At 41.4% G+C, this 27,739-nt stretch overlaps 1 protein-coding gene across 33 annotated transcripts in view; it reads left to right on the top strand.

Annotated features, from left to right (window-relative positions):
* Nucleotides 1-27,739, top strand: part of ANK3 (ankyrin 3) — a 902,861-nt gene that overhangs the window by 727,170 nt on the left and 147,952 nt on the right. For 22 of the 33 annotated variants that reach the window (XM_073596276.1, XM_073596279.1, XM_073596287.1 and 19 more), the window contains 5 exons: nt 6,417-6,515; nt 7,356-7,454; nt 10,085-10,180; nt 13,499-13,571; nt 15,184-15,246. In XM_073596276.1, the coding sequence (XP_073452377.1) occupies nt 6,417-6,515; nt 7,356-7,454; nt 10,085-10,180; nt 13,499-13,571; nt 15,184-15,246 (430 nt within the window). The remainder of the gene's footprint in view (nt 1-6,416; nt 6,516-7,355; nt 7,455-10,084; nt 10,181-13,498; nt 13,572-15,183; nt 15,247-27,739) is intronic. The other 11 variants (XM_073596282.1, XM_073596270.1, XM_073596286.1 and 8 more) reach the window with 1 other exon arrangement.

Below are 27,739 nucleotides of genomic sequence, written 5' to 3' on the forward strand. Positions count from 1 at the left end.
ATCAACATGCTGTGATCCTGCTGGCACTTTACACTTTTGAATGACTCTGATTCTGGTACCTGAGCAATGGCAGGGGAGATCTTTCTTCTCCTACCACCACTCACACACACCTACAGCATCACTGTACACAGTCGGGAGGAACCCACCCAAGCAGAAGGCTTATACTTACATACAAAACTAGCACTAAAGATCGAATATGTGCTTCAGATAAGGAATGCAATGTTGCAAAGTCCACAATCTTTCTGTGTAACTGTTTCATTCACCATACAAAAGGAGTCCTTGGAAATTGATTCACCATCTTTATCTAGGTAAGCTATCCAAAGCACCTTATGTGTTTTGAAGTCAACATCAAATGTGCTCCAACTGCATTATCTATATCTACCACCACCTTCAGAAAGGCTCACTCGTCAGATGGGACGAACCTGAAATGATAAAGGTCAGATGTGCATTTTCATCATTATCCTTTATAGGGAAAAAAACATACAGATACAAATACCCATTTATTTTCATAAAGGGTCTCTCCAATTCCATCATTCTAGCCCCATTCCCATGAATTCTCACAATGTGGGAAGGATATAAGCCTAAAAAAAAAAAAAAAAAAAAAAAAAAAAAAACTAAAATAAATATAGTGAGGTTAAGCAGGTGACATCATTACACTGGTTCATGCTACCTACCATGAGTTTAGGAACGAGTACAGGATATACTGCTAATAGAGTTTCTGATGGTGGGACTCAAGTACAGTTTTTTTTTTTTTTAAACAGTATTACACTATTGGATTATATTTCATGTTTAAATCCTTCCCACATTGAGACACATCCTGGAGCTAAAGTTGCACTGGTGGAAAAGAGATCTTTTATAAAACAATAGGGTGTTTTTGTCTACAGATTTCTTGTCCTTTGAGATATATAATATATAGAGATAATGGTGAAAATGTGCCTCCGGACTCTATATTCTGAGTTCCACCCTATCAGGAGAGTGATTCTTTCTGAAGTTGGCGGTGGATAACACAGTCAAGCACACCTGATGTGGATTTCCGAATACATGCGGCGCTGTTTATAACTGAACCTGCTTAGATGGTGGATCAATTTCCAAGTACTTTTTTGTGTAGTAAATGAAGCACAGTTACAAAGAAAGAATGTGAACTTTGTAACATTGTATTTATTATGTGTAGCACATATTCAAACTGTTGCAGTAATTGTGTATGTGGATATAGTAATATATTTATTTAAACTCAGCTGTTTTTTACATTATAAGGGTGTAACATGCATGTAAGAGAAGGATAGTTTTGCCTTAGTGGGATGTGATCCGTAGAAGTCGTATAATTTTAGATGTAGATGTAATTCTGGGGTATTAGAGATATAGTGTTCAGTATCAGTCATACACGTGTATGTTCTTCCATTAGCATTTGAAAAGGACAGGGCCAGCTCCAAGGATCGAGTTGACACCTAGATGCCAATAAAACTCTCCCATACAAGTAAACATGGATTGTCACCTTCCAAAAACCTCAAAGGAGAGGCCTAGTTATTCCGTCTAGCAATATCAGCAGGGGGCTATGAGGAGCCCTGAACAGTGTGCCACCTTTGATTGATATCACCAGATCTGAGGAATCTATTTTAACTCTCATAAAAGTTAAAATATTAGCGGCAGAGAGATGAAAATGATTCCTGGTGACCGTACACGTGTTGGGCTACAAGTACATGTAACTCTGTATTTGTAGCATGTGTAGAATTTTAGAGGAACACACAAAACCATTATATGGTGCCTGATTGCGGCAGGCAGACAGTAATTGGTCCTGTCGTGATTGGACCGATGCGCTGGTGTCCTATCCTATCCTTGACACAGCGATCAGCGCCGTTCTGGGCCAAATTTGACAGTGATCATTTCAGAACACGAAAGATCCTGTGGCCTGAGACTGAAATTTCCCCCAGGGTTGATTGGCCAAGGGCTAAAGTCCCACCATCATCCATATTTTAATAAATTGGGGAGCCTGAAATATGTACGTCGTTCTTTCACGAAGCCAGTTCGAAACTGGGGAGTCCCCACATGGTCCGGTATGCTTCCACTAAAGGATAAACTTCGGTAAAGTTTTTTTCTGTTTTTTTTTCTTTTTATTTTCATAGCAAATTGGCAATTATTATTATTATTATCTTTTTGTCTTTTTTTTATTATATTTTTTTGTAAATTTTTTTTGTATATATTTTATGCACTGCCCACTTTTGGGGATATTAAGTTATAAAATGGGTGGCACAGTGGTGTAGTGGATAGCACTTTCACCTAGCAGTAAGAAGGGTCGCTGGTTCGAATCCCAACCACGACACTACCTGCCTGGAGTTTGCATGTTCTCCCTGTGTCTGCGTGAGTTTCCTCCGGGTACTCCGGTTTCCTCCCACACTCCAAAGACACGCTTGGATCCTGCCTAAATTGTCCCTAGTATGTATGAATGTGAGTTAGGGACCTTAGATTGTAAGCTCCTTGAGGGTAGGGACTGATGTGAATGTACAATGTATATGTAAAGTGCTGCGTAAATTGACGGCGCTATAAGTACCTGAAATAAATAAAAAAAATAAATAAAATGAATAAGTGACTTCTGTGTACTAAGCTAGGACTCTGGAGAGATTGTTGCATTTTAGTGCCTAAGTGCTCGGTCTAAGTTACGTGCCAATCGGTATGCAATTGCTCTGTGTGTTGGCAGATTGCATGCAGATTGTAAATTAGCAGACCTGCAAGACAAAGATCTATGTGTGTGTGGTGACCCAGCAGACAAGTCTGCGGTCAAACTGTTGGGTGATGGCAGGCTTTGTTGTATGTCTGGTGTGTGGGTGTGTGGACAGTGGGAAGAGTGATTAACACAGGGGTTCTAGCTTCTAGGATAGCTGGAGGAATCCTAGTAATGTGTACTAATTTCTAGACTGCTCCCCAACTCTTAGGCTACTTTCACACTGGGGTGGGGGCGCTAGCGGTAAAGTGCCGCTAATATTAGCGGCGCTTTACCGCTGTTATAGCAGCGCTTTTTAGGTGCTTTTTCAGGCGCTTTACAGGCGCTATTTTTAGCCCAGAAGCACCTGAAAAATTGCCCAGGTGTGAAAGTAGCCTTATGCCACATACACATGATCGGAATTTTGGCCCGCAAAAGACCGATGAGAGTTTTTCGTTGGAAAATGCGACCGTGTGTATGCTCCATCGGACTTTTGTTGGCTGAATTCCAGCCAGCAAAAGATTGAGAGCATACTCTCAATTTTTCGGTCGGAAAAAGTTCCTATCCGAAAATGCGATCGTCTGTGGCAATTCCGACGCGCAAAATTCCTGCGCATGCTCAGAAACAATTTGATGCATGCCCGGAAGCATTGAACTTAATTTTCTCGGCTTGTCGTAGTGTTGTACGTCACCGCGTTCTTGACGGTCGTAAGTTTAGCTAACTTTTGCGCGACCGTGTGTATACAAGGCAAACTTGAGCGGAATCCTGTTGGAAAAGCTGTCATATATTTTTCCGACGAGAAATCCGCTCGTGTGTACGTAGCATTAGAGTGCACCAGATTGTATGTAAGATTTGTATCTGCCTGTGTGTGGACAGCCAGCTGGATTGGAGTGGAGTCTCCCTCTAGTGGTGGCCAAAGGTAGTGCAGGCTGTAAAATACCACATCCAGTCTTAGTTCTGAGTATAAGTTCCCCCTTATTCCCTCATATTGCTCTACAGTACCTAAAAGTAAAGCAGCATAAAGGTAAAAAGTATTACTAGTAGTAAGTATTAAGAGGCAATGCAGAGAGCAGTGATGATGCACCCAGTAAACTAAGCAAAATCTGTAATTATTTTTTGATTTTCATGTTGTTAGGTCACTTTTGCAATGCCTCACTGAGTGTGTATAAGGACCAACGTTTTGCATAACACCAAAGAGTTAAAATGAAATGTTGACAGAATGTAAAGGCATAACAATGAAGCAGTAGTTTGTGAAGCACACCAGAGTTGTGGTGGTGCAAAAGGCAATGGGGCCAGATGCACATCCATATGCATCCTTTGTACATGGGGCATGTTACGTCTAAACTTTAGGAGAAAAATAAAAAAGGTGGAAGGAAGGGTATAACATGGTTATTGAACATCAAGAATAACAAGGATAACATAATATTTTATAGGATACATGCAAGTCACATAGTTACATAGTAGGTGAGGTTGAAAAAAGACACAAGTCCATCAAGTCCAACCTATGTGTGTGATTATATGTCAGTATTACATTGTATATCCCTGTATGTTGTGGTCGTTCAGGTGCTTATCTAATAGTTTTTTTAAACTATCGATGCTCCCCGCTGAGACCACCGCCTGTGGAAGGGAATTCTACATCCTTGCCGCTCTTACAGTAAAGAACCCTCTACGTAGTTTAATGTTAAACCTCTTTTCTTCTAATTTTAATGAGTGGCCACGAATCTTGTTAAACTCCCTTCTGCGAAAAAGTTTTATCCCTATTGTGGGGTCACCAGTATGGTATTTGTATATTGAAATCATATCCCCTCTCAAGCGCCTCTTCTCTAGAGAGAATAAGTTCAGTGCTCGCAACCTTTCCTCATAACTAATATCTTCCAGACCCTTTATTAGCTTTGTTACCCTTTTTTGTACTCACTCCATTTCCAGTATATCCTTCCTGAGGACTGGTGGCCAGAACTGGACAGCATACTCTAGGTGCGGCCGGACCAGAGTCTTGTAGAGCGGGAGAATTATCGTTTTATCTCTGGAGTTGATCCCCTTTTTAATGCATGCCAATATTCTGTTTCCTTTGTTAGCAGCAGCTTGGGATTGCATTCCATTGCTGAGCCTATCATCTACTAGGACCCCCAGGTCCTTTTCCATCCTAGATTCCCCCAGAGGTTCTCCCCCAATGTATAGATTGCATTCATATTTTTGCCTCCCAAATGCATTATTTTACATTTTTCTACATTGAACCCCATTTGCCATGTAGTTGCCCACCCCATTAATTTGTTCAGATCTTTTTGCAAGGTTTCCACATCCGCTTCCACATAGAAGGTTAATAGATTGGTTTGGCAAGAACTATTCTTCACGAACCCATGCTGATTACTGCTAATGATACCGTTCTCATTACTAAAATCTTGTATATAGTCCCTTATCACCCCCTCTGAGAGTTTACATACTATTGATGTTAGGCTAACTGGTCTGTAATTCCCAGAGATGTATTTTGGGCCCTTTTTAAATATTGGTGCTACATTGGCTTTTCTCCAATCAGCTGGTACCATTCCAGTCAGTAGACTGTCAGTAAATATTAGGAACAATGGTCTGGCAATTACTTGACTGAGTTCCCTAAGTACCCTCAGGTGCAAGCCATCTGGTCCCGGTGATTTTTTAATGTTAAGTTTCCCAAGTCTAATTTTAATTCTGTCCTCTGTTAACCATGGAGGTGCTTCCTGTGATGTGTCATGAGGATAAACACTGCAGTTTTGGTTACTGAAGCCCCTCGATTCCCTCGTGAAGACTGAGGAGAAGAATAAATTCAATACCTTTGCCATCTCCCCATCCTTTGTAACCAGATGTCCTTCCTCATTCTTTATGGGGCCAATATGGTCTGTCCTCCCTTTTTTACTGTTTACATACTTAAAGAATTTCTTGGGATTTTTTTTGTTCTTCTTTGCTATGTGTCTTTTTTGTTCTATCTTAGCCGTCCTTATTGCACCCTTACATTTCTTATTGCATTCTTTATAAAGTCTGAATGCTGATGATGATCCCTCAACCTTGTATTTTTTGAAGGCCTTCTCCATTGCTTTTATATGCATTTTTACATTGGAGTTAAGCCATCCAGGACTTTTGTTCGCTCTTTTAAATTTATTACCCAATGGTAATAGATCCAGTAACGCTTTATTTCTAGTTGGTGCGTCTACCATCTGACCCATAAAAATTGTCCTGCATGACATTTAGGAACTGGTGAGCCTTAGATGAATGAGTGCTTCCCTCCGCCCAGTCTATGTCTGGATAGTTAAAATCCCCCATTATGATAACACTTCCCATCCTTGCTGCTAATCCCAATTGTGATAGGAGATCTGTCTCCCCTTCCTCCCTCAGGTTAGGGGGCCTATAGCATACTCCCAGTACTATTTTCCCCTTAGCTTCATCCCTTTGGAGCTCTACTAGTGATGTCATCTCTCACATTCACTTGTACATTATTCTTGATATATAGGCATACCCCTCCCTTTTTTTTACCCTCTCTATCCTTTCAATAAAGGGTATACCCTTGAATGTTTGCCAGCCAATCATGAGAGCTATTGAGTCACGATGTTGATTGATATGGAACACACCTTAGGAGTAAAAAAAACATAGCATTTTTATTTTCCATTAAATGTAATATTTTCAATGCAAAATGATCAGCTGAAATCTGTCATCCTCCAGCATTAACCATTTATCTTTTTCGTATGTATTGCAGATGGGATATACGCCTTTGCATGTGGCAAGCCATTACGGGAACATTAAAATGGTCAATTTCTTGCTGCAACATGGTGCTAAAGTGAATGCCAAAACCAGAGTGAGTTGTGCATATATTTACAGAAAATAATTAAGTTAAATGCATGAATATGGGCTTTTCATCTGGGATGTTACTAGGTTGAGCCTGTAGGTGCATAAACCCTGCTTATTATGGGTCTACAACCTAAGATTTTTTTCAAAAATGTTGGATAGGTTGGGGAATGTTGTTTTTTTTTTTTTTTTTTTTTGCTGTGTGTGTCTGCTGTGATTTCCTCTCCTTTCCTGTCCCAGTGACAATATGGCAACCAGGACAGGAAGTGAGGGGAAGACCAGAGTAAAACCTGAAAAGGGGTATCACCCTTTCACCAAAAACAAAACGAGCCTAGGGTCCTAGTTAAGTTGTACCACTACTCTACTGATAGTGCTGGCCTCCTTTTATCTCCCAATGAAGAGGAACATTTATGAGAAACGTGTAGAGGAACTAAGACCCTGTTGTCCAGCGCATCAAAAAGCATATTTATGAATGTAAAAAACAGAGGTTGACTATAAGTGATCCATGTATCATAAATAAATGTCTATAGGACTGGGATGCATTGTGCATATTAGAGAGGGTTTTGTTTTTATCTATAGTTTTTATGAGTTTATAATGGTGTACACATAAACGCATGTGCATACTGTAACATTAGAGGTGTTTTTTTTTCTGCCATATTCTATCAGCTGCTTATTTTTATAAGCACGTGTGCATGGGGCCTTCAAACTCCCCTCCCCTCCCCTTTTCTTTTTACTGTTTAATGATACTAGTAGTATTATAAAACTTGATTGCCCTGTGTTATTCCTGATGCATTAAAAAAAGCGATGGTTTTCAAATTCCTTCTGATAATTATATGTTTCTCCTTTTCAGAATGGGTATACTGCTCTACATCAGGCTGCTCAGCAGGGACATACCCATATCATTAACGTGTTGCTCCAGCATGGTGCGTCGCCCAATGAAGTCACTGTGGTAAGTAGAGAAACAGTTTCCAATAACCCGCAAACTAACATCCATTGAATTTTTTTATACATTATAATGTCACATTTTGTCTCAGAACCCAAAAAATTGTAAAAAAAAAAGGGTCTTTTGATAGCCAGGGGTACATTTTATAAAGCCGTAAATGTGGCCTTCACCAAACATTTACTGGTGGTGAATCAGTTACTGTCATTTAAAACAAATGCACAAGGAAGATTCAACTGCAGTGAATAGTCCTTGAATGTCAGCATCCCTCTAATATACCCCCAGGATTGCAGACTTCTTTTTCCAGTTGCAGGATAGAGAGTAAAAGTTGACCTCTGTTACTATGGACTTCTGCTCTATCTTTCTTTTAAAGGGTAACTCCACTTTCATGGGGAAAAATATAGCAAATAAAGAAAAAAATAATATAGTGTATACAATTGCGACACAAGTCATATTGTAATTGAATGTCACTAAAAATTACCTTTCAATCGGCAGCCGCTGTAATTTTCTGTAAATGAAATGCAATATGGCTACCTGGAGTTTTTCTGTACGCAGAGTGTGTACTGAACATACCCCAGAAACATAATTTCCTGCTTGTGTGATTGGCTCACCAATTTTCCCAGAAGTCTGCATAAGATACAGGTCAGATTTCAGGCATTCCCTGCAACAAAAATTGTCATTTTTGCTAAGATACTTTCAATAGGAATACGTCTAAAGGGATGCAGGCCCAACAGATTTCCTCATCAGTGCTGTGTAGGTGCACAGCTGATAGATAATTATGAAACCACTCCCATTAGACCTACTCGGCATAGAGGAACAAACAGGGATTTCTTCAGAATAACAGAAGGTAGGAATCTGCAACAAAGGTTGTTATAATCCTTGCAATGTACATAGATCACCCAGAGGAGAATGTTTTTTTCTCAACAACAGTGGAGTTACACTTTAAATTAAATTTTATTTGGTAAAATGCTAACATTGTGCACCTTATGACAGGTACCTTATGTGTACCTGTGAAAAGAAATGTTTTAATTGGTTCACTACATATCAGATAAGCTCCCTATAACACTTCATATTCCTGGCTTATTTCCGCTCAGTTAGCTTAGTATTTACACCTTGGAGCTTATACAAGGCTGGTGACTCTCTAGTCGCTTCCATGTCACGGTAGTAGGTGCCTGAGCTGACAATTACCAAGCACCAGCACTTTCACATGAGATGAAAAAGAGCAAGTCACTTGAACGCCATACAAATATTTATTGAATATTTGTATGTGTAGCAAAAGAACAAAGAAAAAATAAGTATAAGGCCGCGTACACACGAGCGGACTTTTCGACCGGACTGGTCCGACTGACTGAGTTTGGCGGACAATTTGACCGTGTGTGGGCTTCATCGGATCTGCAGCGGACTTTTGCGGTCGAAAATCTGACTGATTTTAGATTTGGAACATGTTTCAAATCTTTCCAACGGACTCGATTCCCCGCGAAAAGTCCGCTCCGACGGACAAAAAGCCACGCTAGGGCAGCTATTGGCTACTGGCTATCAACTTCCTTATTTTAGTTCGGTTGTACGTCATCACGTACAAATCCGTCGGACTTTGGTGGGATCATGTGTAGGCAAGTCCGTTCGTTGGGAATGTCCATCGGAAGTCCGCCGAAAGTCCGTCGGATAGACCGTCGGACCAGTCCGGTCGAAAAGTCCGCCCGTGTGTACGCTGCATTACAGCAAGTAGGCCACAATTAAGGAAACTTGTACAGGCAAAGCTTGGAACTTACACAAGGTTGTGGTGACTCTAGTCACTTCCAAGTCACAGTGGGGCTGATTTACTAAAACGGGAGAGTGCAAAATCTGGTATAGCTGTGCATAGTAGCCAATCCACTTGCTCAGTTAAGCTTTGACAATAAAACCTGCAAACTGATTGATTTCTATGCAAAGCTGCACCAAATTTTGCACTTTCCAGTTTTAATAAATCAACCCCATTAGTAGGTGTCTGAGCTGCCAATCGCCAAGCACCATCACTTTCACGTGACATGAAAAACAGCAAGTCACTTGAACCCCATACAAATATTTATTTTGTATTTGTATGTATAGCAAGAGAACAAAGGAAAATTAAGTATAACAACAAGTAGGCCACCATTAAGGGAAGCTTGTATGGGCAAAGCACATGTTCTCTTTATCTCTCATCTTCTCAATTTATAGAAGACTTTTGCATAGTAGAATGTTTTATCATGACTTACTGCATTTCACTGTTCTTTTCATTAAGTCCAATAAAGTAAGTGTATTATTGTCCTAGCCATTTGTTTCTCCTACGAAAGACGTAATATTATTGTTTTTAGATGGCCTTTTAGGGCCAATGCAGATATTTTAGATAAAACATGTAGTACATACAGGATATTGTCTGTCAATCCTAACATCCTCATTTATGGGTGATAGCCAAATGTATGTCATCAGAGCAGATCCCGCAATGGGAAAGTTATTGTGTAATATTTGTATGATGCTGGTAGGGAAGTGAGACAGGAAAGTCCACTGTAATGTTATACATAAAGAAGGAAACACCTCTGCTCATACATTACATTATTACACTTTTTTTTCTAATTATATAAACATTGTTGTGGCTTCTATACTAATTCATTTTTTTTCAATAGAATGGCAATACTGCTCTGGCTATAGCTCGTAGACTGGGTTATATTTCAGTGGTCGATACACTGAAAGTGGTGACAGAGGAGACCCTGACTACAATTGTGAGTAAACTTATCTAATTATGTCTCTGATCTACTGCATGATATATTTTTAATAAAAAAAGTTGTTGATCGGCTAGCCAATCAGATTTTCCGACGGGAAATGTGTGATGACAGGCTGTTGGTGGAAAATCCGACCGTTTGTACGCTCCATCGGACAATTTTTGTCGGATTTTCTGTGGACAAATGTTGGATGGCAGTTTTAAAATTTTCCGTGGACAAATGTCTGTTGTCTGATTTTCCAAGCGTGTGTACACAAGTCCGTCGGACAAAAGTCCAAAGTACAAACACGCATGCTCAGAAGCAAGGACAAACCAGAAGCGGTCGGTCTTGTAAACTAGCGTTTGTAATGGAGGATTAACATTTGTGATGTGACAAATTATGAAATCTCGAAATGCAGCGCACATTCTTTTCTTCTTTAATGGGATAATAATGAATCTGCTTTGCTGGTGATACTGATGGAGTTATTGCAAACAAATTTTCACAGGCTTTTTTTTTCTAGTGATATCAAGAATAATATTATTATGCTTTTTATTTATTTTTATTTTTTTTACCACAACACCATTATCCCGTAGTTTTTAAGATCAAAGCTACAACTATGTTGGTATCCCTTGCCAATTTTACATTGTATTTTTTTAAAATGTAACTGCCTACTCCCCAATTGTCATTTGAAGTAAAACACAAGTATTATTCTCCACAATTTTTTTATTGTGCATTAAAAAAAGAAAAATAGCATTAGACATGCTATCTGCCAATAGAACTTAACCAAAAAGTGCATTCTATGCATCCAAAAATATAGAAAATATAACAAATCAAACGATTATTATTCAACCAAAAAATAAAATAAAAACCTCATGCATGTGTCCTGCTTCTTAATATAGGGGGTCAACAATGCCAAGAGTTGGTGAAAGCAGGGATTCGTCATCCGGAGATAATTCTGAAAAACATCTGAATTATTCTCTTGGAGCTCCCGCAGCAAAGGCATATGACATAGGTTACGATTAATAAAGTAACCAGTTTTTGGTCCAAGAACTCCTCCTCCTCCTGTTCCTGGACTGGACTTGGGTCAAAGTAATAACTCCAAGGCCAATAATAAATAACACGTTATCACCTCTGATTCCGAAATATGTCTGGTTGACGAGCGACCGTTCAGAAACGAACTGAAAAGCACAAAATGAAAAGCGCAAAATGAAAAGCGCGAATCAACACTCACCAAACTGCTACTAACACAAAATTAGCAGAAGGAGCCCAAAGGGTGGCGCTAAAGAGCTGAAAAAACACGTAGTACGTCAATACATTCGTGTTTGTTGGCCGACAATTCCTTGCCGTTTGTATGCAAGACAAAATCCAGGCACACACCTTCGGACAAAAGTCTGGGGTTTTGTCTGCAGAAAATCCAATCGTGTGTACGAGGCTATAGACTGGCCCATTTGTTCTATGAACATTGGGTTAATCTACTTAACAACATTTCATTAGAACTAAACTTAATGAATTTGTATCTTATTTCAAAACACAATAACTGCATTTACTGCGCATCTGCAGCTCAAAGAAGCTGCTCAGCCCAAAAAAGTACAAGCTTCTTCAAGCTGATATAAAAGCTCAAATGCCTGTAAAAGCAGGTTTTTTTTTTTTGAGCTGCAGTATGCAAAAAAAAAAAATCTGCTTTTATTTCTGTGCCTAAAACCTTGAAGAAGCTTGTGCTTTTTTGTGTTCTTTTGCATGTGTTTTTTCTTTAGCTTCTTTGAGCTTTTTTTAAAGCATAAGCGTGTTTTTTTCACAAACCCTCCGCTCAGCTCATTTTATCTTTTTTTTTTTATATTTATTTTTTTTTTTTTGTGCATTTTCAAGCTTCTTTGAGCTTTTTTGCATGTTTTCGGGCACTTAGGTGTCTTTTCTACTGGAAAGCTCCTCTCAAATTTGGTGGGGTTTGTTTCTGCCTGTAAGAGCGTATGCCTGTAAACTCCTGAAAAGCCATGGTGTGCATGGACACATTGGCCAATATGAAGGGGAGTTTCCAGGCAGAAAAAATGAGAGCTCAAAAGCCCGTAGGAGCCGCTTCTTTGAGATGCAGTGTGCATGAACCGAATATAATTATTCATGCTCAAATGCTTGAAATAAATTGACAGCAAGGAAGTTACCCCATGCCTTTTAGAGCTATTGTAATACATTAAGTGATCCAAACTTGCATAGGCCAATTAAAGACATCCCATGCTTGTGCTAAATATAGCACAAATAATAAATGACAGCCAATCAAGTTATGCTGCAGTACACATGTGCTGGCAGAGAACCTACTGACTGGAGCAGTGAGCAGAAGGATGACCTCATCAATCCTTTATAGCAGACTTGGGGTAATGTTCTTGACTAAACTTTGCTGCTGCTTCAATGGAGGCTAAGGCTGCATTCACGCCTGAGTGTTTCGTTTTCAGGCAGAAAGTCAGGTGTTTTTACCGTAATTTTGCCATGATTTTGATGTGTTTTTGCTGCAGTTTTGCCCAGGTCAAATGGTCACCAATGTAAAAAGAAGAAAAACGCCTGTAATCTGCCTAAAAAGAAGCTCCAGAACTTGTTTGAGCCTCAGGCGTTTTGGAGCTTCTAGCTTCAGGTGTTTTGGAGTGGAGATGTGAACCATCCCCATAGACAATATTAGATTTTTTCCCCTCCAGCATTTTGTAGCTTCGGGCTTCAAGCTACAAAACGCTCAGGTGTGAATGGGGCCTCAGGATCAGGCTGTGCTGTCTGGTAGGATCACAAACTAAAGATACAAATTTACTGACATAAAAAAACATTTCTGTATGTTCTATAACTGAGTCTATAACTAATTGCCTGGATTTTTGCATTGAAACCAGCCCTTCTTGACCAGTTTGTTAAGAACCAGTCAAGAAGGTCAACAGGAGAAGGTCAAGAAGAGGCCAACAGGCAAATGTTTCCCCATTACTAAATTTTACCAACAAAGCCAAGAAGGGTCTAACAATTTTGCTTTAGTTTATAATATAATTTTAGTAAGATTACATACATAACCTATGCATTAACCTTTACAAATAAAAAAAAAAAAGTATTGCAAGCCTTGAAGTGACAAATGGGGTGTATCGATGTCAGGCTCAGAAAGGGTTTAGAACACATATGCTCTGAGTTAGCATCAGAACTCCACGGACACACCAGGGAGAGTTTCTGTTGTTTATTTTTTATTTTTGGCAGCCTGGAGAGTATACACACAACATGTGAAGCGGCTGCATTGTTCCTGCGCTGCTGTCATATTTGGCTTGTAAAACTCCCCAGTCTAACATTTAAAGCAATGTTTTCTCTTCCTTTTTTCTTTAACAGATGGTGACTGAAAAACATAAAATGAACGTCCCAGAAACAATGAACGAGGTTTTGGACATGTCAGATGATGAAGGTATGGAAGTAACGTGCATCCTTCCTTTTATCCGTGTCATCGCCAGTCCCGCCTTGAAAGTCAGTTCTGTAAAATGATAAAGTGACTGTGCTATCTGTGGTTTACATGGGTCTGAAGATCCCAGATTACCTGAGCTACACTGACTTTACACAAGCATTCCTGGCTGTCGGTGTATCATTATTTATCTCTGTGATTATCAAAGGTTACTGTACAATGCAGGCCCACACACACACATAAGACTGCATTTTTGGTCTGCAGATGTGTGGGGCCTTTGTTGACCTCTGATATGCTCTGCAGTTACCTCCATAACCATGAAATATGGGCAGCTGCCTGACACAGTAACTGCAGCTTAGCAGCATGCAGATATCTGATCTTTGGAACTATGCAATGTCATGCAGAAGTTAACCAAAAATGTTACAACCTGGACCATACAATAGACTGTTTAGATAAGCCCTCCCGTGACACAGTTGTTGACAAATCCTAAAGGATAAAGTCGCCTTTTAAGAAAAAAAAATGCACATTTTTTTTGCAGTTAAAAAACTGTGCATTTACTAATTTTTTTAGGAGCCTGGAAAGCATTGCACCCGCGATGATCAAATTGCTGGTGCCATGACGGACTCCTGCAGATCTGTCAGTGTAAGCTGTCTGCCCATACATTGTAAGGGCAGGCAGTTTCACACTGACAGGAAGAATCAATAAACTACCACAGCGCTCAACACCACCGTAGTAATTCATTGAGAGCTACAAGCCGACAGCCACAAAGGATGACGGTACTTGTAGTTGATTCATTCACAGTACTCTACTATGTAGAGGGTTCTTTACTGTAAGAGCGGCAAGATGTGGAATTCCCTTCCACAGGCAGTGGTCTCAGCGGGGGGCATCAATAGTTTCAAGAAACTATTAGATAAGCACCCGAACGACCGCAACATACAGGGATATACAATGTAATACTGACATATAATCACACACCTAGGTTGGACTTGATGGACGTGTGTCTTTTTTCAACCTCACCTACTATATAACTATGTAAAAATGACATGGCTGTGTGGGTGGAGCCCCACATGGCCACGCTCTTTCCAAAAAGTGACAGCTGTCACAGAGAACTTCTCCCCATACTGCTGTCACACAGAGGCAGTGGATCCCTGAGGGGCAGCAGGAGCTGGGACATGTTACATGTCCCACCATAGAAAAGGGTGGAACTTGTAACATGTTCCCGAAGGTGAACTTATCCTTTAAACTGGCTCTGTCAGCGCCAATGACATCCTTCAATTGAAAAGTCGAAGGAACCGGGAGGAACATTTTCAGCTGACAAGTGCCTGCATCCAATCAGATGCAAGCACTACTGGGTATTCTGATAACTGGTGGCACCGGCTCTCAGAATACAAAGGCCACAACTAGAGGTTTGTCCATCTGTGCCAGTTAGCATTGGTAAAGAAAGAAGTCTATAAGTATATGGCAGCAAATAATGGCTAATGGTTTTTTAGCACGCTTACTTTAGATAATACTTATAGTCTGATATAGTCCATATATCATTATTATTGTTATTGTTGATGAGAAATTTAGGCACACTTGTCCTGTCCAAGCATTACATTTTTGTCTCCTGTTCGTACAGTTCGTAGAGCCAATATACCTGAAATTCTCAGCGATGCTGAGTATTTATCAGAAGGGGATGAAGGTATTTATAACTGCAGCAGATATAACAAAACACCAGTAATATGGGGCTCTAACAACTACAACAGCTACTACATCCTCCCATATCTCTGGGGTCTATGTCATTGAGGTCCACCTGCCAAATTAAGCATCTCTTGCCTTATTAGCATCCAACATGCAGACAAGCAATAATTTCTCAGTACTCTGACCACTTTCTCTGGAATCTAATAATGTTAAAGCAAATACAAGCAATTCAACAACTGCCATTTTTTCTTTTAGAAAAATTCTGCTTTTATTTTTTTTCACCAGTTTTTTTTTTTATTTCTTTTGCACCTATTAGCATTACTGGTCTTCTCCAGTCTTTTTTTCAGCCACTTCTTGTCTACATACACAGCATTAGCTGTATGTCATTGTTTTGGATCAGCTTCCTAATGTTAACTACAGGCACATCTGTTTGTGGTCACTGCCAGGGGCACATGTTACAAGGTGACAATGCAGGAGCACAGCGGTTGTCACCCCATGACAAGAAGTCTCTGAACAAGGATCTTCATGGCAGGACCACCAGTTTTTTTTTTTTTTTTTTTTTTTTTTATGAAAGCTGCATTTATTAAGCTTTGTGTCACTGAGCTAGAATAAACAGGTAGATCAGGAAAGTCATTCGGGTGGTCAGAAGTCCTTATCTGCATAAGGTAAGCCAGGCAGTTAGCCAGCTAAGAAGACACCAATGGCAGCTCTATATTTTCCGTTTAAATATCTTGTCTCCATGATCCCTGAGCGATAGAAAAAGTAGGTGTTTTATCCAGCTTGCTGGCATAAATAAATGGTCCGGCCCTTATGGATGCAGTGAAGTTAATTCACTCTTTTTTTATAGATATAAAAAGGTCTGTGCCTTATATTCCCACCGTCAGGTGCATGCAAGAGTTTAACGCTGTTTTCTGTAGATGTTGGTTATCCTAAAATCCCTGGATTAGTCAATGATAAAAACAGCATGTGACCAAAAAACAGCTAAATCAAAACAAAAATCAAACCTCAGAATCTGTCCTTGCCATATTTACTGAAATGCTCAATGCTTTTAAGTTATTAAAAAAACATGTAGCTGGTTTGTATTGTTTGAGCTCCATGTTACATACTCATCGTTTTCTACTAATTACATGGTGTGTTTTGTTTTTAATCAACTGAATTAATTCCAGATTTCTGATCGTAACCACACTAAGCCTAATGTCTGGTATGACTGTGCTTTCATAACGGGTAATGTTTATTAACACTGGATGAAGAATGATGCATTCAAAGTTTAAATAGACACATGGAAAAGTGCAAAGAAAACAAACAAACATTGCTTTGCTGTATATATATATATATATATTAGGAAGAACTAATGCTAGTGGGTTGGGGCACAGAAGGATTATTGGGGGAAATAGGTAAAAAAAAAAAAAACATGCATACAGATATGTTTCCCGGTAATGCCTTGGTAAAAACTGGCCTGATTACATTTTTTGGACAATGTAAAAATTAGTAGGACTTTGGGGCCAGAGGCCAGTGTTATTATGAGATTCAAGTCAGACTAGGACACACCATATGGAGCAGAGTGAGAGGACTTTAATCTTTCATATGGATTAACTTGTTTGCTGTAGCAAGTGGCATGTGTCCTGGGCTGACTTCATTCTGACTTCCACTAAACTTTAAAGAATTGACTCCACTTGTAAGTGACTCCAATTCTATAATGCGTATATATATATATATATATATATATATATATATATATATATATATATATATATATATATATGTGTGTGTGTGTGTGTGTGTGTGTGTTTTTGTGTTTTAGAAAAAAACAAAAATAGAAAAACAATATCCTCAGTACTTTGAGCCATTGAGCAGGCATGACTTCACTTTCACTGGCTGCATACTTGTTGCCAGTAAAGCACTGAAAACAGAGTCAGCCAGGCAGATCCAATTTTCACAAGGCTTTTAGCTATGGGATATCTATCCTACATTTTTTATCTCAGCACAGGTTTGCGCTTTAATGTATGGAAGATTTAAAGGTTGCTATGAATATCTAGTGAACAAAAAAATGTTGCATAGTAATGAGCTCACAGAAACAATAAAATGTGTAGCACTGATTATAAAAAAAAAACAAAAAACGCTTCAAGCTGGAATATTTCTATTAAGAAGAGGATGATCCTATAAATTAATATGAAAGGGTTGATTTACTAAAGGCAAATTAACTGTGCATTCTGTAAGGGCAGTTGCTCCAGAGCTTAGGCAGGCCATAGTTGGTGCAAATATTTTTCCTGCAAAGCCCCTAGCTATAGCAACTGCTAGCGATAATCGCAAATAAATCCGGCAGGCTGGTTGTACCCAAGTTGATTGATCAACATTCATCCTACCCATACGTGGTTCGATTCTCAGCTGGTTCAGCAGATTCGGAGATTCAAACTGTCTATGGCCGGCCTTAAACCCAGTACATACTGTGAGGTTTTTTTTTTTTTTTTTTTTTATTAGTTCAACCCTGCAGGCTGAACGAAAATAAAATGAAAGAACTCAGAATGTCCAATATTTGGCTGTGTGTATAGGGCTTTAGTAAAGGAGGGGAAGCTCTACTGACTTTCATCCTCCAATCATGTGCAAGCAAAAATGCTGCTTTTTTATTTTGCTTGCAAGTGATTAGGTATTCTATGCAAATTGAAGCTTCAACTCATGTACTACGTTCTGGAGCAACTGCACTTGCAGAGTGCACTGTCTATTTGCCCTTTCCTAAATCAACCCTGACATTTTGCACACAAAGGGGGTTATTTACGAAAGGCAAATCCACTTTGCACTACAAGTGCAAACTGAAAGTGCACTTGGAAGTGCAGTCTGAGGGGAAGATCTGAAATGAGGGGAAGCTCTGCTGATTTTATCATCCAATCATGTTCAAGTAAAAATGCTGGTTTTTACTTTCCTTGCATGCCCCCCTCAGATCTACAGCGACTGCACTTCCAAGTGCCTAAGATCTAAAGCAACTGTACCTCCAAGTGCCTAAGATCTAAAGCAACTGTACCTCCAAGTGCCTAAGATCTAAAGCAACTGCACTTCCAAGTGCACTTGCAGTGCACTTGTATGGCAAAGTGGATTTGCCTTTAGTAAATAACCCCCAAAGTATCTTATCTGAAAGAGAAACTGCAGAACAGTAAGCTCCTGGTCTGTGATTCGAAGATCGTATTGGCTCTCTAAAAAAAAGGCTACAGATATGTGCTCAGCTATCACCTATTTACTATGTAATAACCACAACCAATTCAAAAGAAAATTGAGGTCCACATTCTGACAATCGCATACTGAAAGGAAAGACAGAATATTGCTATTTACTACCGGGATTGGATTGTTTGTTGGTGATAATAAAAACAATGGGTCTCAAGGTGAACCAGATATCTGACTAGCTGCAAACAGAGTTTGTATAAAGAATAAATAAATAGGCCTGTCTGTCTTTATCCTGAAGGTGCCTAAAAACATTATCCAGCTATCCTCATGCTCTCAGATCTGACAACCGCTCCAAAAACACAAATGTATGGATCAAGCAGGCATTCTTGTTAATGCCTATACAAAGGAAGAAGGAGCCCAGGGGAGGGGCACTTATCTTATGAGGAAATAGTAGTAATCGGAACACATTTTCTAAAATGTTTAATTGCTTGTTACCCCCAGAAAGGCAGGCAATGTCTTATTCAGTATACAAAAGATTATTACCCGGTCTGGCTAGTAAAGGTCAGATCAGAGGACTGTCATTTCATAGGATCAGGTTAAGGTGAGCATACATAGCGATTTTTGATGGATTTTGCTACCAGTGATTGCAAACAAGCCATTAATCACCCTTTACAATTCTGAACAAGCCAATACGCAAGGTATTATTCTGCTTTTTGCAGTCAACTGAAAATATTGTTAAAAAATATGATCTATCAGTTATAAATGTTAACCATTAAAAACATTTAATGGTTAACATGTGAGTGAGTAGAAAGCCTGTGACTGTCAGTCTTCGGCTCTCTGTTCTGCCCCCCCCCCACTGGAGCGCTGGGCTGTGGAGGGAGTGGGAGCAGCTGGCTCAGCCTCTCAGCGGCTCGCTGAGAGACTGAGCCAGCTGCCAGTCCAGGCATTTAGGTGGATCCTGACTGTAAAGTTGGTGTTTTTCTGGAGCCTGCCTTGGTTAAGTGACATAATTGGATAGAATGGAGGGTTTTTGGTTGGCAGTCTTTATTTGATCAGTTTAGATGCATTGGTTAATTGATTGTGTGTGCCCACCTTTTAGCTGCATGCTTGGTCAATTCTAACAGGCCTGCCTGCTCACTGACAATGGCAATGTGTAACTTGTCTAAACAGCCAATAAATTGCACTACCCGGGTGTCCTCTGGATGGCCCATAATTAGCTGTAGTTGAATTCACACAATACATCAGTTACAGAGATTCAGAATGGAACCCATTTGTTGTACAGACACATGTGGTACAAGAATGGAAAAGCTCATTGAGGAGCCCAACAGGCAATCAGGAAACCCAGTAGGGAGCAGAGTCTGGGAGAACACAAGTGGCTCCAGGCAAAGAGCTAATGCTCAAGAGTGTTTTCTTGTAATAGATTATTCTCTAGAAAACAAAGAAACTATTTCTATGTTAATTGGTACCAGAATAGCTTCTGTTACCTGGAATGCTATGTTAACCACATTAAAGAACTGTGGGACGAACTCAGAAGAAAATACAGTCCACTCAAAACGAATATCTCGAATTATGGAGTGTTATGTTTTCTTTCACTCAGGTACTGTATGTCTCTTGTATCATGATTTCCCCTTCACTAATTTTAAGGTGTTTTCAGTCTTGTAGAATTGTTTCATTGTATACTATGAAGAATGCAATGGGAGGAGAGAGAACACTCTTTTCCTGTATCTGGAGGAGCAATGATAGTCATACACAGCTTGGATTTTGGCTGAATCAGCTGAAATTCAAGCTGTGGAGATCCCTATAGACACTTGACAGACTTTGATTGAAAAATCGAAGTATCCAGGTGGAAAATTGTTGACTAAACCATGACTGTGTCCAACCAGATGCAGTCACTGTTCGGGTATCCTTACAGCCGTCGGTGTTGGTGGCTGCTTGAATACAGCCACTAGCAGCGGACATTCCCCCATCTACCCTGTTAACATGGAAGAATTTGGCTCAATTCAAAATGTGTATGGCTAGTGATTCAAGTGGTATTAAACCCAAAAGCAAAATATATTATTTTGTATTATATTCCACCTCCTAGATGTGGTGGCTGCATTTGTTTTCTTTTCTAGGCCTTCTTTACTTTATTTTTAGCTGGTGATTCAACCAGTAAGTCTGCTGTTTTTCAAAATAACAAGTAGCAGTTACAAGGACAGTGACAGTGGTGTTTACAATGATCAGCTTTTTATTGATTTATGTCAAATCTTTATCCTATAATGGAAAAAAATGTTTGCTGTAACTGTTTTTAAAGTGTTAGCTGGCTGTTTGGCTTTCATTTGTTAGTGTGTGTATATATATATATATATATATCTATATCTATATCTATATAGATATAGATATATATATATCTATATATATATCTATATCTATATAGATATATATATATATATACATATAAAAATCTACTAGTAGATGTAAGACTCCCCTCACCCCAGACTGACTGTGTTGCTGTTCAAAGATAGCCCCCGTGTGCCTCTTCATCCAGAGTGGGGCACTCTGATACAAGAAGTGTTTTACTGACCAGATTTACAGGTGAAAACAGAAGGAAAAGGCCTTAAAAATGTATTTAATGCAGCCATCACAGCTAATCCTTGGTAAGCTGCAGTATGTTTTGGTTTTGTGATTAATACCTCTTTGTGGTGAGTAAGAACAACTGGGGATTTGGGTGGACAGTCTTTATCACTGGAGTTCCAAAGAAAGTAAAAACTAAGTGATGTCTCAGCTTATGAAACACCACCTATAACTGAAATATCACTTTCTTTTTCGTACATCATGGGACACAGAGCACGACAGTAATAACTGTATGGGTTATATGCCACCTTCAGGTGATGGACACTGGCATAATTACAGACAGGAAGTCCCCCTCCCTATATAACCCCTCCCACACAGGGAGTACCTCAGTTTTTTGCCAGTGTCTAAGGTGTTGGTCACGGTTAAAATCTGTGCTAAAGAAGCTCCCTGGAAAGGCCTGTCAGGGTCAAGGAGCTGCACAATCGGATCCATTCAAAGGCTACAATCAAAGGCTAATGGGGATGGTACCTGAGCCTTGGTACGGAAGAATGAGGTTTTGCCTGTAACGCTTCTCTTAAGAGAGCTGGGCCCTAGGATCCAGTATCTTGGTCACATTTCTATACCACAGGTTTGTTCTGGCAGGGCGCTATACGGGTCCAAGGCAGAGGACCCTACATTAAAAGGGGACCCTGTCCTTGAAGGTCTGGCATTACTCCGACCCGCCGTGATGGGTGAAGATTGGGTCACTGTGAGTATTCCAGTTTGTACCCTGCGGCGGGAATGGTAAGTTAAAAGAAGATCCTGGGACATTCCTATGGACTTCTTTTCTATGAGTAGATGTTGTCTTGGCTGTTATTATATTTTCAACCACTAGAGGGTGTTATTGACATATGTAGTGTTAAACATCTCATGCTAGCCTCTATGGATAGTTGTGTCAGCAGCACCGACCCTTTAATGCCTGAACAGTATGCTTCACTATTCTGATCTCAAGCTATTCTACACTTTGTTGTAATACACAGAATTTATTAATCTAATATGTCTGAGAAAAAAAGAAATATTGATCACTGACAGGCGACCTTTCAGTTTATGAGCCTCGTCTGCATCCTCCCACAGGAAGCCCATTAATATATAAATATATGTTTTATTCTTCCGACAAGGAAAGTATATGGTGTCAGAAACTTGTTAAATATGCTTTTAGCCCCTTGGTGCTGCTATTCAGGATAGAAACTTGTGTGTCACTGCTATTTATAGTGAAGATCTATTTCAACCCTAGGCTTCATTCAGATGGGTGTTGACACCCGTTTTACTTTCAGACTGCATTTGTTATTGCGCCTGCATCTGCCCTGAACTTTGCACAGGAAGCATAAAGAGATGGATGCAGACACAGCAGCTGCCTAGACACATCTGCATGTCAAAATTTGATGTACATGGATCAGTGCACCTGCTCCTGAATGCATGTCAAACTTTGACACACGGCTGTATCTGTGCAGACGCCATACCTGCATCTACCTCTAAAGGCCTCCAGCACTTTGGAGCGGATGCAGGCGCAATAACAAATGCGGCATGCATGCAGAATGGGTGTCAATGCCAATCTGAATGAAGCCCAATCATTGTCAGCTATACCGTTGACATACAAAAATGCAACTAGATTGTTTATCAACATGCCATGTCACCCAACTACTGTATATGGATAAATCAGACCAAATACTTGGTTTTCATTTCAGAATCTGTTGTAGTAATAATAGAGCACTAAACAGAAGAAGAACAAATAGTCTATCTCTAGACAATGCCACCTGGTTATGCATTATATTCTCATTTGTAGACCATTTTAGTTGCTCCTCTATGAGAGGAATGTGTCTGCTCATTGAAAAGTCCTTCTGCTGTGTCTGTTAAATGAGGAATAATGACACTGAGCAAGCGTCAGGGAACGCAGGTCACTTTGCACGCTCAGCTTCTTTTTAGACAAGTTAATTTATCGCTGGGTGAAGCTGGCACTAGAGAAAATTACATGCAAGGAAACTACAAAACTATTAGTGCGGTGCTGGTCAAATAGGGTAACACTGCCAAGAGAGTGGAAGTATCATTTGCTAAATGCTGACCAAATGTTCCTTACATTTATTTATTAATGCAAAAGGCAAGACAAAGACAGGTATGTAGTCCAACCTGAGTGGCAAATATAGATAAACTGCAGAAGTGAGCGTAGCCACCCAGGGACAGGGGTGTGTTATTCCTGGGTGTACTAGGTGAAAACATAAGCTGATGCCGCTACTACACTAGTAGTTTTTTTGCTGTTCAACCCAGCGGGTTGAGCTCAGGAAAAGCCGCTCCATTAACAGCCTGATGTTAGTACAGCGATCTCTCCTGCTGAGCTGTGTTGCCCCTTTCCCCCCCGTCAATATTTTGGGGGGGGTTGTGTGTCAAACAGACCTGGCCCCATCACTCGCACCCAACCCCCCCCCACACGGCTCTCGCACTGCCGCCACCCCCCGTGCTCCCCCCTCCCCTCAAGGGCTCTCGATCCACTCGCACTACCGCCAGCCCCCCTCCCGCTGCGCAATCCATTGGCCTTACCTTATACTGTGGTAGAGGTGCGGGGAGGAGGACGTGGTGGTGGTGCACTGCTGAATCCAGTCTCATGGAAGAGGCTCTTGCTGCTGCCGGGGTCGTTGCTCCTCCTAAGTCGCTCTGACTTAGAAAAAGGTCCCTGCACTACTTTTGATCTGACTTTAGTACGACTTGCATTGACTTCTGTTAAAGAAGTCGCATGCGGGGGCGTGGCCTGACGCAGCATGGGGTAGGGTGTGTGGACTCAGAGCTCCGTCCAATACTCCTGATAAAAGCAATAATCCTGCACAAATACCGCTGACAGTTTGGCTAGACTGACTCCCTGAGACACCTGAGACAGCTGGATCTCACCTCCGGAGGAACAGGACACCCGGCGGCCCGAACGGAGCGGCGATCTCCCGCTCGGCGGCAAGCACTAATTGAGACCGCGGCTTCGGCCTACACCCGGAGGCCGCGGCCATCTTGGTGCACCTCGGATTCGGCCCTACATGAAACCAGCCCCAACATTCCAGGTACCCAGCCATCAGACAACTCTCCGGAGGAGCTGGACTTTTGTCACCCCCCTGCTTCTGACCCGGCGGCCCGAACGGAGCGGCGATCTCCCGCTCGGCGGCAAGCACTAATTGAGACCGCGGCTTCGGCCTACACCCGGAGGCCGCGGCCATCTTGGTACACCTCGGATTTGGCCCTGCATGAAACCAGCCCCAACATTCCAGGTACCCAGCCATCAGACAACTCTCCGGAGGAGCTGGACTTTTGTCATCCCCCTGCTTCTGACCTGTGTGCCCCCTTGAGACCCAGAGAGGCTGACGCTCCAAACCGGCCTAGATTGCGGCCTGGGCCTACACGTGCTGCCTGCCTCTGCACTATCCAGTGCCCACAGACCCCCTTTAAACAAGCGCAATAACCTCCCCCTTGTGACCGCTGAAACATCCAGACACGATGTCTCCCACAAAGGCTCAGAAAGCAGCGACAGCAGCGAAACTGGCTCAATACCGCCGACAAGAGGGAGAGGAGTTGGAGGAAAATGGAGCTGCAGAGAAGCCTGAGGAGGAACGTGCGACAGGAGACACAGAGCGGCTTCTAGAGGCAATCACATTCTGCAGAACCTCATTAACAGCCCAGATAGAGGAGGTAAAGGTAGATATATCTCACATCCGGCAAGATTTACATAAACTACGAGACCGGGTTAAAACTACCGAAAACCGAATCAGCAATGTGGAAGACACCATCCCACCCCTGCAAGAGAGAACAGAACGTATGCAGCGCCAAATCCAGCAACTATTCTCAAAGCAGGATGAAATGGAGAACAGACTGAGGAGGTGCAACCTGCGATTAATCGGCCTCCCTGAAGGCACTGAGGGTAAAGACCCCACCACATTCCTGGAGCAGCTGCTCATCACGCACTATGGCAGAGAGGCCTTCTCCCCACTGCTAACTGTAGAAAGAGCCCACCGAATGCCTGCTAGACCACCTCCACAGGGAGCACCCCCGCGCACCTTTATAGCCAAGCTCCTTAATTATAAAGATCGAGATGCGGCCCTGAGAATGGCGCGAGAAAAAGGCAACATTCAAATAGGGAACAGCAAAATCGCCATATTTCCCGATTTCTCGACAGAAGTACAGCGCCGCAGACAGGGGTTCACGGAGGCCAAACGTAGGCTGAGAGTAAAGCAAATTAAGTACGCAATGCTGTTCCCAGCCCGACTTCGAGTGGAGCGGGATGGCAGAGTCCACTTCTTCGAGGAGCCAGAGGAGGTGATAACCTGGTTGGAACGCCAAGGGGCACCGGAGAGAGCAGACTGATACCGCTGTAAGTACATTATTTGCCACCACTCACTACAATCAATACAACATACTACTCCCGATACTTTTCGCAGACCTGATTAGCGTTTAACAACTATGCGATGAGCACAGAAGTGGACATATACAGATCAAACTGCTAGATTTCAATGCTCTTCCCGCTAGCCCACCTATTTCTTTAGTGAGCCAGATGGGAAACCCACCAAGGAACTGTGAGTTGTATACTTACTGCGAGAGTCAAGTTTAGACCAACAGTCAACCCTTTTTACTTTTCCCCTTGCCCATGCGTTTTTTTTATTTCAATTTGTTTCCTCTGTTATATTATGTGGCTCACTATCTTTTTTGAGAAGACGGAGCTCGGGGATGACATAGTCCTGCCCCTTTATTGCAAAGTGCAGCGAGACTTTACCCCACTCAACACCAACGGATATGATTGTGGGATTGGGTGCCACTGCAATGAACATTTAAATGCCAATCCTCCAACGCGGAGTATATCCCGTTATCATTACCTAGTGCGGTGGCCCCGATTACACATGTGTTTATGGCTTTACCATGCAAAGTTTTTTATTTTCTTGTTGGGGAATTTCAATTGGTTTGGGGATGATGCCTGCAACAGTTGGGAGGGTTGTAAGGCGGGGTGGGGGGTGGTAGGGGGGATAGTTCAACCGTTGAACAGATTTATATGTGCTGTATTCAGACTGTACACCAACCAAAGTTTGGCACTGTTGCTGCAGATATTAAAAGCTATGCTATATCTAGTAAAGTATACACTGAATATACAATACGAATTTATAGAAAGACTAACCAAAAAACTAGACAAACACATAATAGCTGAAACACGTAGCAGTATAAGAGGGTACACATGGGGACCTTAAAGTTTCTTACCTGGAACGTGAGGGGCTTGCGCGAGAAGATAAAACGCTCGACGGCCCTTGCGTTCCTTAAAAAACAACACGCTGACATACTGGTCTTAGTGGAGACTCACGTGGAGGGGAGATTGCAAATGGCTCTTCGCCGACCCTGGGTTGGATGGGCATTTCATTCGACCTACACATCGCACGCGCGTGGGGTATCAGTTTTGGTGGCCAAATCGGTACAATTTGAGCTTATAGAGGTTTCCACAGACCCGCAGGGACGATACGTCTTTTTATTTGTTAAATTATATGGGGAACCCTTTCTCATTCTGGCTCTCTACGTTCCTCCCCCATTCTCCATACCCATAATCTTAGAGGGATTTACATTCATGACCAAACATCCCACAGTCCAGGCGGTCTGGCTAGGGGATTTTAACACCACGCTAAACCCCTCGATTGATAGACTTCAACCCTCGAGTCCACATCCAATAACCAACAGAGAAACCAAATTTGCCAAGCTAATTTCCCCTTTTCACCTTGTGGATTCTTGGAGATATAAATACCCACACAAGCAATCATTCTCCTGTTTCTCCTCTTCCCACAACTCTATGTCTAGAATTGACATGATATTGCTATCACAAAGTCTCACACCTAGATTACTAGAGACAGTTTTCTCTCCCAGGTTGTTGTCTGACCATAGCCCATACTCGATTACATTAAACATGCCCATTGACAAACCAAAAAGGAGCTGGCGGTTAAACCCATTTTGGCTCTCGATACTCCCTGAGGATGATGAACTCATGAATGAATGGAAGTTATACTTTAGGAACAATGACCATTCAACCTCCATAGCAACAATCTGGGAATCTTTTAAATCTCATGTTCGCACAATACTTTCAGCTCGCATAAATAGAATCAAATCAGATTCCTCTAGGGAGCTAGACAGAGCGGTAACGGCGCTATCCCAATCTGAACAAAATTATACGAGCGACCCCTCTCCCGCAAATGCGGACTTACTTAAACTTCAAACCAGAGTAGTAGCCCAACTTCAATATGGGAAGGAACGACATAAAATGTTCTTTGCCAAACAAAAGCTATTTGAGCACGGGGAAAAGGCTGGCAAACTCCTAGCATACCTGGTACACAATGAAGATAGACCTCCGGTGGTAATATCCCTATACGGTCCTGGCGGTCAATCCATTACTGATCCCCTCACAGTGACCTCTATGTTCCGGGGGTTCTTTATTGACCTCTACACCTCAAAAAGCCCTGAGGACAAGGGCCCAATGAACTCCTTTTTGGAGGAGACGGCGCTTCCTCAATTAACAGAAGACCAGGTTAACCTCCTCGAGGCACCCCTCACCGAGGAAGAAATAGCTGTGGCTATAGCTGGATTCTCCAGGTCCAAATCCCCAGGCTCGGACGGCCTACCTATAGAATTCTACTCTCAATTTAGGGATTTTTTGATCCCAAAACTTTTAACCTTATACAACCATTTATTTGAGACATTTTCACTTCCAGATTCTATGAGAGAGGCAACAATAGTCCTCATACCTAAACCGGGAA

Source organism: Aquarana catesbeiana, linkage group LG08 (genome assembly GCF_042186555.1).
Source record: "Aquarana catesbeiana isolate 2022-GZ linkage group LG08, ASM4218655v1, whole genome shotgun sequence".
NCBI classification, from domain to species: Eukaryota; Metazoa; Chordata; class Amphibia; order Anura; family Ranidae; genus Aquarana; species Aquarana catesbeiana.